General features: G+C 41.1%; 3 protein-coding genes across 7 annotated transcripts; 2 read left to right on the top strand and 1 right to left on the bottom strand.

Annotated features, from left to right (window-relative positions):
* The first annotated feature begins 1,002 nt into the window (after nucleotides 1–1,002).
* On the top strand, nucleotides 1,003–4,936 carry lysmd3 (LysM, putative peptidoglycan-binding, domain containing 3). 5 transcript variants are annotated; one of them, XM_034542006.1, is made up of 3 exons: nucleotides 1,003–1,089; nucleotides 2,035–2,315; nucleotides 3,263–4,936. In XM_034542006.1, the coding sequence occupies exons 2-3, from the start codon at nucleotides 2,049–2,051 to the stop codon at nucleotides 3,977–3,979; spliced, it is 984 nt and encodes a 327-aa protein (XP_034397897.1). In that variant the 5' UTR covers nucleotides 1,003–1,089; nucleotides 2,035–2,048; the 3' UTR covers nucleotides 3,980–4,936. The 5 variants fall into 5 exon arrangements, with proteins under 5 accessions (XP_034397897.1, XP_034397899.1, XP_034397896.1 ...); XM_034542008.1 differs by having other exon boundaries at nucleotides 1,015–1,063; XM_034542005.1 differs by having other exon boundaries at nucleotides 1,019–1,165; nucleotides 2,040–2,315.
* Nucleotides 4,791–8,725, bottom strand: polr3g (polymerase (RNA) III (DNA directed) polypeptide G). The gene is made up of 8 exons (XM_034542010.1): nucleotides 8,440–8,725; nucleotides 8,140–8,272; nucleotides 6,550–6,679; nucleotides 5,923–5,988; nucleotides 5,777–5,836; nucleotides 5,632–5,696; nucleotides 5,341–5,457; nucleotides 4,791–5,231 (listed from the first exon to the last, which is right to left on the bottom strand). Exons 2-8 carry the CDS (start codon nucleotides 8,248–8,250, stop codon nucleotides 5,142–5,144), a joined length of 639 nt encoding a protein of 212 aa, XP_034397901.1. The 5' UTR covers nucleotides 8,251–8,272; nucleotides 8,440–8,725; the 3' UTR covers nucleotides 4,791–5,141.
* Nucleotides 8,726–8,834: 109 nt separating this feature from the next.
* mblac2 (metallo-beta-lactamase domain containing 2) lies at nucleotides 8,835–13,047 on the top strand. Its single transcript, XM_034541573.1, is given in 5 exon segments — nucleotides 8,835–8,989; nucleotides 8,992–9,182; nucleotides 9,184–9,385; nucleotides 11,399–11,613; nucleotides 12,034–13,047. Coding segments are annotated over 5 exon segments (828 nt in total). The 5' UTR covers nucleotides 8,835–8,943; the 3' UTR covers nucleotides 12,208–13,047.
* Nucleotides 13,048–13,182: the final 135 nt, after the last annotated feature.

A 13,182-nucleotide genomic window follows, 5' to 3' on the forward strand; every position in this document is an offset into this window, starting at 1 on the left:
GAGTATTCAGCTCCTTCTCTTCTCACACACCATCCGATCACTGCTACTGAACTCGATGTGTTCCTTGGGGATCCCGGTGAACGACATGGGGGTGAAGCGTGTGTGTCATCTAACGGGACTGAAGCGAAATAACAGAGACGGAGATGTTGCCCGCTCTGTTCGGGACCTTCTACTCCCTCTCTCTCTCTCTCTCTCTCTCTCTCTCTCTGTGAACCCCCGCAGCCACGTGAGAGCTACCGCTGCTGTACACACACACACAACTCACTGATCCCACGGAAAGATTAGTTTGCAGCTACTCGGGGATTCCGGCTCGTCTCCTGTCGCTGCCTAATGAGACAAGATGTTTAATCTCGTTTGTCTCTCGTGGGTCTCTCAGTGCGGTGTTGGACAGCGCCACCACGTGACCGGAACAGGCATAAGACGCCCCAGAAACTGCCCTAGTCACCCCTTTCAGGTCGTCACTCAACATTAACTCTGCAAATGTTTAATTCTTTATAAGTCATTTAGAACTATGACACAATGACATAACTAGCCAAAACGCAAGAATATTTAGTTCTGCAAAATGCATCTCTTACATCCTTGCCCACCCATCATGTTATAGCTGCCACTTATAAATAAGTATCATGCTAAATATGTCCCCGACTAACATTAAATGATAAGAGGAGCGGTGCTAACGTCACTAACTCGAACTCAACATAGGAATGTATTAACATTTTCAAATTAATTTTAGCTAATGCAAACATTTAACGGAGATAAGCTAATGTTAGTTGAGTTTACCTAGCATTGGCACACACGTGTTACATTTTAATTAACATGGTAACTAATTCGTTTAGGTAACTTATACGGTAAGCAGTTACCTTGACATACGGATATTAATACAAATGTCTGACTATAACAATAATAACTTCAATCCAAAAGTTGCACGTCTGTTGGTTTCCATCTGACAATCCTAGCAACTAACAGCCTGACCTTTAGCGCCATCTCGCGATTAAAATCCAGGACGTTGATGGTGACGTCACTACGTAAACATTGTCTGTTGACGTGGCGCGGCAGTAGCTAGCAGGTAGGAAACTATAAACGAAGACTAAGGTGAGACCGGAGATAATCTCGTAGAAGTATGAATATTATCCAGGTCAACTGATTGGTCGGTGTTCACATATCTCAGGTAAAGTTATTGTTGGCGACCTCAGCCTCGCATGCCATTCATCAACTGACAACTGACCGATATAAATGTACAAACGTTACTAGTCGCATAAGATAAGGTGGACGCTAGTTAGCACTAGCCTGACGCTAGCTCTTAGTTTGTGGATGTGAACTGCAAGTCTCAATCTTATCAGCACAAGACCAACGCGGCTGTTTACGTAAGACATTGCTTTGGTGGTTTCTAAGGTCACGTCGTTAATACGATATCGACTTTATGGTGGGAGAGACTGAGATGTAGCATTAGCTATGTTGTTTCATAGCCAATTTCTTCATTACATATTTGCCAAGATGGTATTTTAACCACAGTAACTCTTTTAAGATTCACTCTACCGCGTGCTGGATAAAAAAGATGCTCCTCGATTGTGTCTAAAGGCAACGCATTAGTCCACCAGCTGCTAACTTGACTAACATTAACTCACGTCTAAAGTACGTTATCTAGCTACAATACAATCTGTCTTTCTCATCTCAGTTGCATCACCGCTGCGATAGGGCAGTAGCTAACGTTATGCAACGGTATCTGTCAAGATATCACATTCCATAGTAATGCTCTTTTGGTTGTAGTGCTGAACGAAGAAGAGATGTTACAAAAACTGAGGACATTAACATATCGAGGATGCGTTGACTCTTTTCCCCGAAGCAGTTGAAAGTGGTAAACAGTGACATCATAGTCCCCTGCATGTACAGCCAAAGAGTGGATGGCTTGTATGTCAAGTTGTCAGAGGCACGTGTGCTTGTGTATTTGCCATGAACGCATCTTTTTTTTCCTCTTTTTTTTTTACATCCTTCAGAATAACAGTATGTTGTACTCAATCTTGTCTCTGCTCTTCCCAGTACAGTGAAGAAAAATGTCCAGTGTAAGCCAGCACTATGGGTTCCAGTCAGCCACCATGGTGCAGCCTGCCAATGGCGGTCATGCCTATCTGTTTGGAAACAATGGCTCAGAGAATGATCTGTCGGAGGAGGATGGGGAGAGCTATGAGCTGCGGCCACGTGGCAGAGAGAGGCTGCGGAGAAGCACCTCCAGAGAGAGGATGGACGATATTATCTACCTGACCAAAGATATCCAGGAGGGCGACACCCTGAACAGCATTGCCCTGCGGTACCATTGCTCAGTACGTTTGTGTGTCTTTCTTTTTTTAATCCTATTGATTATCTAGATCTGAGACTGAACATTGACAGGTGACTTCTTTGCACCATCGTTACTGTATTTCATGATTTTAGGTAGAAAATTTTTTTAAATTCTTTTTTTTTATTTTCGCTTTTGGCCAGTCTCAAAATTAATTCACAGTTCGAACCGAAACTCAAATCTCATGTTTCCATTCATATTCTTTCCTCCATGCTCTCCCAGGTCTTCATAAGACTGAACTACCCTGTTGTAACAACAAGAGACAGACATGTTTAGGTCACAAAGTGTTGGCTAGAATTGATATTTTTATAGTAACAATGTAGTGATGAACCCAGAGATTTATCACTTGAATATGAGGCGCTCCTCAACTTCAAGGTGCGTTTCTGCTCATCATTTAGCTTTTAGACCTGCCACTGTGCCGTTTTGGTTCAGTTTTGCAGCTCTCATTGCGATGTCTTCGGCCTCAGCAAGCAGCTGTTCACAAAATTGCTCTAAAAACTCAGTGTACGCTACCCACTCAGCACTTAACAGCATACACAGCTAGCTCAAAGTTTCAGTTGCTTTCGTGACAAAAATATATAAATGATTCATATTTTCCAATAACAATTCAGTTTTTGACCTACAACAAAAACACTCCTTGAGGACATATAGAGGTTATTTGATTGGATTACATTACTGTATATAACAGTCTACTTAACAGAGCATTTTCTCATAAACTGTCAGAACATACCTTCCATACATTTCTACCATAATCATATCCACAATATTTACATGTGTATTAATTGAGCTAGCTTTACATTTCTTGTACTTAATACATTTGAGTATTTTCTGCATTCTCTGGTTGAATCCAGAATATTCAGACCTCAGTTAATGTAAGATAGTAGTTTGGCAGTAAGCAGCATCGTAAATTAATTTTTCTCCTGTGTTTGTTAGGTGGCTGATATAAAGCGTGCCAACAACTTCTTGGCAGAGCAGGACTTCTTTGCCCTGCGGTCAGTCAAGATTCCTGTGAGGCGCTTTAGTGTCCTCACTGAGACCCACAGCACTGGACCTCTCAAATCTGCCTCCCCCTCAGGTGCCAAGCGCCTCCACCACATCTCACCTGTTACCTCCCTTCCCACGGAGTCCTCTACAGACTCTTCCTCTTCCACTGACAGTGTGGAAGGATTTCTCATAGAGAAGGACAAGGACATTGAGCGGCTGGTGAAATCCACAGGTTCGTCTCGGAGCAGTCTGAATGAAGTTGTGTCCTCCTTGACGCTGCAGCAGCCGCTACTCGGAGAAGTGGAGTATAAACTGGTACAGAGAAAGGACCCTTATTATGGGGCAGACTGGGGCATGAGATGGTGGACGGCTGTGGCCATTATGCTGGTGGTTGGCATTATCACACCTGTGTTTTATCTGCTATACTATGAGGTTCTCGTGAAAGCTGACGTCAGCCATCATGGCATTCCTACAGAAGCTCAAGCCAACAGACCTCATGGACCTATCCAAGGCAATAATTTAGACCTCCCTGTTGAAGACAAGGCAGGGGCTGGACAAAATGATAATAATAAGGTTATTGGGGATCCACAGGGACACGTGGACAAAAAGGCAGGGACTGGACACGATGATAATACTAATGGGGATCCACAGGGACAAAGCAAGTGAACAGTCAACATGGAGGGCATGAGAAAACATAAAAAGGGATTATAACTTTACCTACAAATTTGTTGCTAACTCAGAGACCTAATAAAACTAGGTGAATGGTCCCATTGTTAAGTAGTTTTTTTTACACCTAATACATCAATGCAATCTGTCACTTTTGTAGTAAGGGCATTCATTTTTATATGGTTGAGAAACTAGGAATAATGGTGTGGCCTCTGTCATTCCTTGTCCATCTATTATCAGTTACAAGCTTTTTAAACCAGGAATAACAATGGGCTAAAAACATTAAGCTTTGCTGAACATTTTCCAATAGACGGATATATTTGAGTTATCAGTGTAGCCAATAGACTTGAGGTAATGTTTTAGTTATCGATGCTGCTGCATTCTCGGCAAGCTGCACACAAACTATATCCAGGGAGACAGACAGCAACACTCTAACCTACTTGTTTATTCAGCAATGGCAGCAAATCATAATTTGGATTTTATGCAGTTTTCACCGTTTCACTTTGGCGCAAATGCATTTTTTTTTTGCCATGTTGGAAGTTGTATATTTTCAAATGCTTTGTCTTGGGAAAGTGTGATTGCTGCCATTGAGTTTAATATAGATTTTATTTATTTAAACACTTAAGATAATTACACTATCAGTATTGAGAGGTACCAGTTGAATTGTGTTTCTAATTATTGAATTGTTCTTACCTTTAGCTTGCCTAGAGAGAACTCAATTTGTTTTCCTCCATTTCAAAGCGTGGTGAGGAAGATGGGAAAAGCACATTATTCCCACAACTCATTTTTTCTAATTATGTGAGATTTTAGACTTGGTTATATACCTCTTTTATTGTATCCCCATGTTCACTTGATACTTTATGAACAAGCATTACATGTTTTGACAGTATGTGCCTTTCAACCAGTGGAAATGTGCCACAGGCTGTAAAATAAATAAATCTATTTTAAATAAATTATCGCCATTGTGCACAGTTTGGCATTTCTTATTTACACAAGTCTTTAAAAGGCAAGGCTGCCTCAAGATCACACACACAATAAAACAAACAACTCTCACTCTGCTAAACACTGTTTGCAATGCAACATATATACAATGTTTAACCAATAGAGGCAATCACATAATGATTGTTTACTTCAACAGTAAGTTTGCTTGGTCGATACTTTCTCAGTATGTCGCTTCGGTATCCATGTTGTCATCACTGAGTCCACCAAACTCTTCGCCGTTGTCAAAATAGTTGTCAATGTAGTCGTTTTCCTACAGAGAAAAATGAAGTTAAAATTTTTTTAACTCCTATGCTTCTTATATATTGACCAGATTAGATTTGTGTTGTATAACAATTTCAGGTCGTGATTTGTAATCTAACCTCAACGTCCTCTTCTTCATATGCTTCCTCTTCAATTTCTTCATCCTCATTCCCGGTTTTCTTTTCGCTTTCATCATCCGATTTGTCAGGGTTTCCTTCATCCGTCTTGGCCAGGTTCTGAAAAATAGGCATTCATATTCAATTATTTTAATAAAACATTTGCTAGCTCAGAAGGACTTGCCTAGTTCTTGGTAAGTACGTATAGAAATCTTGATAAATCACAGAGAGAAAAGTAATAGTACATTCAATGCTCAGTTTAAAAAAAGAACAAAAAAGTGAAGACAAGCTTACGTCTAATTTAGTCAGCATTTCCTCTGCGTCTTTTCGCGATATCTTCACAGTTTTCTTCTTTGTGCCTGTTGGATTTGGGCATTTGTTCTTTATTATTAAAGGAATCAAATAGAATGGCATTACATACATCATGGCTTTCATATACCTGGTTTGGCACATGTTTTTTTCAATTGGGGCTTCAATTCTTTTGGAAGGAGGTTCCAGTCTAAAATATCAAGAATAGTATTTCCATTAGTTTCTTATTATTTTCTAAATTTGCTGTAATCAAATGACAGTATGTCATGCAAGTACCTGGACTCCAATCCTCATCTTCGATGAGTTTTTGCTTCAGGTATCTCTCAGTGTATCTCTCCACTTCTGTTTCATTAAAACAAGAGAAAGTTATGCTTCAGTAGAATAATATTTAAAAAACAAATCCCAATTCTCTTTTACAGCAGTTTATCAGAACCATGAATGCATCACAAAGACCAAATCACCAAGTGGTACATACATACATACATACATACATAGTGCCAAAACAAAAGACTTTTATAGATAGGATAGATTACAACTTGTATCACAATGGGCTAGGTTAGCATGTTATTTTGAAAGTAAAAGGCACCTAAATTATGCATTTAACAACATTTAGGACAAGACACTGAAAACTGAATATAATACTTGTTATGGATATATAGCTCATTGCTGAACCAGGGAACTCAAAAAAGACCAGTACCACAGACCACATACATAATATTAAAACTGCCAGATGAGGAAGCAGCTGTAACTCAATATTCTTCAATAAACATGCCTCTCTCTCCTTTTCCCAGATATGACCCTAATTAAATGTCTCAGTTTCTAAGTGCTGCATTATCTTCCCTCACAGCAGCCTTGTCTTAGCATCAGATGATCAAGTTTCTAAGGCACTACTCTCCTCCTCACCTGCTTTATTTGACTGAGGCTTAATGTTGTGTGGTAGCCGCTGCATTGTTCCCCTCATCTCCTGTTTTAAGGCCAGCATGTAGTCCTCATCCTCGCCAGCTTTCAGTGGCACAGGCTTGAAGTCTATGTTCTGGAGGAGGATGGATAGTGAAGGGCGATATTACAAATGTATGACAACTATGTTACTTTTTCACAGGTAATTTGTTCTCCTACACTATGGAGTAGATGTGAAAAATCTGTACATTTACAGGTTTAGTGTCGCCTTCAATTGTTCTATCTTTTAGTGTTTTAGTGATATATTAGTGCAATTACAGTACAATGATTTCCAGTATAATAGCACAAAATCGATCCTACAATTACAGTGAAAAAGATGATATCAGGACAATTAAAAAGTATTGTGCTTGAAAATCAACAGATCGTGTTATTACATTTTATTATATTTTTACTACACATGCACTCAACATTTTATGGGACCAAAAAAAAAAAGGTCCTCAAGTGGTCACTGGTATTGCATACAAAGCCAGGCTTAATATGCCAAACTGACCCCCGGGGGCCTCAAATGCATCAGGTCTGTGGTAAATTGTTTTGCAATGGTTGGTTTCTGGGCCCATGGGCGGATTATGAGACAATGGGGACCCATGCTGGGACAGATAATATTGCAAACAGTACTCAGCCCTCTATTTTTGGGAGTTTTTCCTGATCCGATGTGAGGTCCTGGGACAGGGATGTTGTATGTGTACATATTGTAAAGCCCTCTGAGGCAATTTGTAATTTGTGATCTTGGGCTATACAAATAAACTGAATTGAATTGAATTAAAGTCCTATAGAGAAACATAGGGGATAAACGCTCACCTAAAATATATCATGATTTCTTTCTTGTGACATCTCTAAAGTGAATGTTTAGCCTATTCCTTCAGTTTAGCAGAAGGACTTTCGTGGCGTGGCTATGTTATTGAAATTAATGACTAAGCCCTTTGACTATGCGTCAAGAAATGCAATGTTGATAGCTGCGACTTTAGCCAAGGCTCTGCTTTGTGGCATGAGCCCTTTCCCCCCTAGGCCCTGACCCAGTAGGCCCGTATGGTTAATACCACTAATGCCTTGGCCTGTGTGCAAAACAGAATCAAGCTGTCATATGCGTAGTGAGCTGGGTGGTATATGCTTGAAGGGGACTTAAATGCATTTAAATGCACATAAAGTATGTGGAGGACGAGACAATTGGTGCACAAAAGTCCTTTCTGTTCCATGACCTTCTATTTGCTGCATCATGCAGACAAAAACCAAACATCTATGAGCAACTGTTAGTTTGTCTATTGTTAACTTGACAATGACAAATATTATTTCCCATTTCATTTATGCACAATACAAACTTCGTTTTTTCATAGCTTGTACTTTGTTTTAAACATAATGGGCAATGGGATCGTTTTCTTTCTTATACATGTCTACTTTTGAGATGCACATTTGGTAAACAAATACGGTAAATTCCACAACGCTTTCAAGGCTCAGAGGTAAATTGAACCCACTGCAATGTGATCATCCTGGTATCTCTGAATGTGTGCGTGTGTGTGTGTGTGTGTGGTCGGTACTTACTGGAAACAGCGCGTTGGGCCCCACCCTTGCTTCTGGCATGCTGCCCCTGCCGATGCCCAGAGCCTCGACGTTGAAGGTAAAGGCACCGATTCCACGACCCTTGCCTCCCATGGCCTGCACGCCTCCTCTGTACCTGCAGCACAGAGCCCACATGCCGTCAGTCCACTCACTGTAAACACGTGTCGACACGAGGTACTACAGCCTTCACCGCCTGTAGCATGACTTTGCCTGCTATGAACCGCTGATCAACGTCGACACACCACATGCTCATTAACACTTATAATAAGTTGTTATACTCACTATGTAACTGTTAGTAAATCAGTCCTAATGTGGAGCGGTAATGGCAGGGCTATTTACTGGCATTTAGCCTTTACTAAGTCTCCATGGTTTCACTTTTCGATCTCACTTGTCATAAAATGCATACTCAGTTGTAGCTGTTGTTCGGCACATACATTAATTCCTAAAACCAAAAGTATGCAGCTAAATCTAATGACGCTTTGAACGGCTTTTCAATGAGCGCGTGGGATACCAATGCCCACATGCTACACTCAGCAGTAAGCGTAAAGTGACTTCCTCTCGCCCCGCCCCCTGCTTGACGGTTTATTTACAGCCAATAGAGTGGCGCGCGTTATAATGTCGTCAGTCATCCGATCTTCCAATGAGCACGCTCTCCTCCTACAAGGGTGTGTCGGCAGTCACGGTCACAAAAACATATCACCTCTAGCTAGTTACACATCTCCGCCGGAAAATCCCTCGCCAGCACAATACCCGCAGCAGGTTACCTCGACCAGTGCATGAACTGGGATGTCTGCAGCCGACTGGTACGCCCACAAATCGCTCGGAGAGGGACTCTCTGGATCCAGGAGCGATTCTACCAGTCAGAGAACCGGGCCAACATCTGGCTGCTCCGCGGCTCGCACCAGGACGTGGTGATAGACACTGGTCTGGGTTTGAGGAGCTTACCTGACTACATCGACGAAAAGGGGTTGCTCGGCAAAGATCCGCAGAGGAAGAACCCGCTGCTGGCCATCGCCACCCACGCCCCACTTCGATCACTCGGGTGGTCTTCATCAATTCCAACAGGTGGGCGTCCACAGCGCCGAGGTCGATGCCTTGGCCAACGGAGACAACTTCGAGACGGCCACCTGGCTCAGCGACAGGGAGATAGTCGAGGCTCCCAGTCCAGGATGGAGGGCAAGGCACTACAAAGTCAAGGCTGTGCAGCCCACACACATACTGCAGGAGGGTAGGTAGGAGATGCAGCAGCCTGTGCAGATCTGATTTATTGAAGAGGAGTGGATATGCAATCAAAGGCCAGGTCATAAGGTCTAAATGCATTTGCTCAGGGATAAGCATCATGGTCGATACCATTAGACCATATTTAATGGGTGTGCCTAGACTCAGTATTTTGCACATTATACAGTATACAGTATGCACCCGACAGGAGGATTTACCCGCACAATGAATTTGGCATAAGACCAACAATGGCGTGCTAGATGAATGGCATGCACAACTATTCATTATAGAGGCATCTGACGTGTAGTGGAGAGGTACACTATGAGGTCTAGAGTGGTGCTAACAACATTCTTAATGGATGGTGCTCGAAGCTTATGTCACAAAGGATGTTGTATTCGCTTAGGCGGGAGTGCAATATGAGGTCAGGAGTGAATGTATTAAACATCGCAGTGGTCGGGCAGAGGCAGCTCTTTTGTGAACTTTTTTTTCTAAGCAAACTGTGTTGCTAATGTGCGAGACAATATGTGACAAGAAGACGTTTTTTGTTTGCAGCTGCTTTGCATTATTCTTTATTTCTTTGTTTAGTGTTTGCGGAGCAGCTCTATTTTAAGCCAGCGTGCTGATGACACTGTCCAAGAAAAAGATGAGAAGAAAATGCAGCGATGGCGCAGTTTACGGAAGGCTTCCCAGTATTAATAAGCTTACCGCATTGATTTAGCCACAATACTTTTCGCAGATACACACCAAATCAATTCACTGATACAATACACTTGCATTTCTCTGCGATCTTTCTTGCCCCCCAATTGGGGTGAAATGTACACATTATGGTTAAATTGTTTAAAACATTACAATAAACATGAGCAAATATATTGATATTATACATCAAATTAAACAACAGAACTTGGGCTACACGAATTAGTCAGCCATGTCAACACAACTCAAACACCCACTAAAAGAATTATTAAAATATCATAATCATAATTTTGTCAGGAGTCAGGCCAACCCGTAGCTCGGTGCTATCAGAAAAAGCCAGATAGCAAAAAGCAAGAGGATTTAACACAGATTCTGCACCAAAGCATCACCGTGATATTAGCCAAAGAACACAGCAACATGAATCACTTTATCGCTTTACAGTCAGCAAATGTTCCTTATCTTTGTTGATAAGAAGAAAACACTTCTTCTTTTTTTAAAGCGAAAGACTGCTGTATTTGGATGTATTGAACACCATAAGTAATATAAAAGTGAAATATATGGTTTGGTACATGAGAAAATTCAAAGCTGCTTCACTTTTTCAAAGTCAAACCTTGCTGAGACTGTTCACATATGTTTCTATGATCTGGGTGGGGTTTAGACCTTTGCACTGCATCCTTCCAAGAGATAATCATCCTGAAATGGTTTTGTTTTTTTCCTAGGCGAACCTGAAACTTCTATTTTTGCTGTGTTTCATCTTTATTTATTCTTAACCAGTAACGTATATACTATTTACACATCTGAACAAAAGCTTACATGGGTTGCCTTTATTATAACACCACATTATTCAAATAGCCTTTGTGGTTGCAGAGATACACCCTTTTTAGTTTGGGTATGCTATTTCAAGCAGAAACCTAAAAAAAAAAGGTTGTTTTTTAAAAGTTTAATTACATCATAGTCTTTTGGGATTAGCAGCTTTGTTTTGTTTTGCAAATCCTTGCCTGTCTTAGTGTGTAAATACTGCAGGCAGCATTAGCCAATGCACTGACTTGTTCTGCTGTGTCAGGAAGCCACTGCTCCGGTGCTGTGATTCAGTTTCACCCTCCTGTCACAATGTGCCAATCTGTTCTAGACCAAATCAATGATGTACTGTATGTCTTTGACTCTGCACATCAGTGATATGAGGTGACATGAAGGAAACACAAATATAATCATGCCAAATGACGAGCATACAGATTTAGTTTGGATGTAAGCCTTGTAGTGGAACGCATGTAGGCCTTGAAGTTACACGTTATATTGTGTGTTTATGTGTGTGATGATCATCTCTTTCTAGGCGATGTCATCAACCTGGGTGACAGACAGCTGACCGTGCTCCACATGCCTGGCCACTCTCGGGGCAGCATCTGCCTCCACGACCGTGACAATAAGTTGCTCTTCAGTGGAGATGTAGTTTACGACGGTGCCATGATTGACTGGCTGCCCTACAGCCGCGTCAGTGACTACATCAGCAGTTGTGAGCGCCTGGTGGGGCTAGTGGACAGCGAACAGGTACCACTAAAACACACCAGAGGGTAGCTAACCACCTCAGCTCATACTACCAATATTTTGGGATTAATTGAGCTTTGATGCACAAAGTAGCCAACCCCATTGTATACAACATGTTAGGTTTATAAGGAAAATATCATAGTCCTGTTGTCTTTTTGAGATAGTTGTCCATTGTGTGTACATTTTAGGTGACTTTTATTCAGTTACACAACTGTTTGTGTATGCTAAGAATGGACAAGATAATTAGTAACATCCACGTAAATCAAAAGATTGAGAAGAATTTGTTTTACCATCATCCCATTGATAGATATTGGTACCCAGAGAAATGATGCTTGTGTGTGTGCTACAACTGAGGATTTAGGAATTCATGTATCATGTACTGTACATCACAAGTGTTACATAACATATAAATTAATTTAACAGGTTGACCAAGTCCTCCCGGGACACTACAACACCTTTGGTGCGAAGCGGCTTCACCGGATTGCAACCACATATATCAGCAGAGCTGGGACGTGCCCAGCAAAGTTCTCCACCTTTGCCTGGGGTACTCTGGCCGGTGTGGCGCTGCGGGCATTCAACCCACGGTGTGCCTGCTAATGTGATGGGATCATGGAGCTGAAGGAAGCACAAGTGAACAAAGAAAGATGTTTAAATATGGAGGGGAGACACCCCTCGTTTATCTGTAACTTGATGTAACATTGTTCATTTACTTATGTGATCCAACAGACATTATAGAATTGCCAAACTTTCTGGAAAAATGCCCCAATTGGGTTACATAAGTCAATAATAAGCATCATATGAAGCATACAATATACAGTATTTATAGTGTTATTCTGGCTATACTATTTAATATGTATTTGTTGGGTTAAATATGATTATGTATGTTTTTTATACTTTATGCAGTTGTGAAATTATAATAGCACACCGATGGTACAACTCTGCATTGCAAACTGCAAGCAGAGTCAGTACGGCCATAGTATGTCTCTATGCATTCTACAATGCTCAGTGAAGACTCAGTGTCGACTACCTCCCACGTTTGTAACAGAGCTTTGTACTATTGACACATCAAAGGCTTTGGCACCGAAACGTTGACAATAAAGGCTCGGTTCTACCTGCCTTTCCTCATGCATCTACCAAGACAGACAAGTTGGGTTCTCCTGGGATTTAATTGCTGGAGGGAGAACGAGAGGAACAGAATTGGATATAATACAATCTATCATATGCTCAGAGTGCAGAGCACTTACTGCAGGAACAAGTGTATGTGGGGAAAAGGAAGAAAGTTTCCCTCGGCCTACACAGTGAACACTGCATGTTAGACCTGTTAAAACTCCTATATGCTATGCTACACTTTCAATTTAAGTAAGAGATGTATTCAATCAAAATTTAAGATGCACAGTTAAGATGAATAAAACTTGAAATATTACCATCTTATTTCATGTAGACAAAAACATTGTGGAAGAAAGAGTCATTTGTGTATCGATAAGACATTTATTATAATTACTGTTATATTATTTAAACATGAGATTTTCACATTTCTCATCTTATGTTCGCCTTCTAGGACGGTGTACATGC

Source organism: Cyclopterus lumpus, chromosome 9 (assembly GCF_009769545.1).
Source record: "Cyclopterus lumpus isolate fCycLum1 chromosome 9, fCycLum1.pri, whole genome shotgun sequence".
Classification (NCBI taxonomy): Eukaryota; Metazoa; Chordata; class Actinopteri; order Perciformes; family Cyclopteridae; genus Cyclopterus; species Cyclopterus lumpus.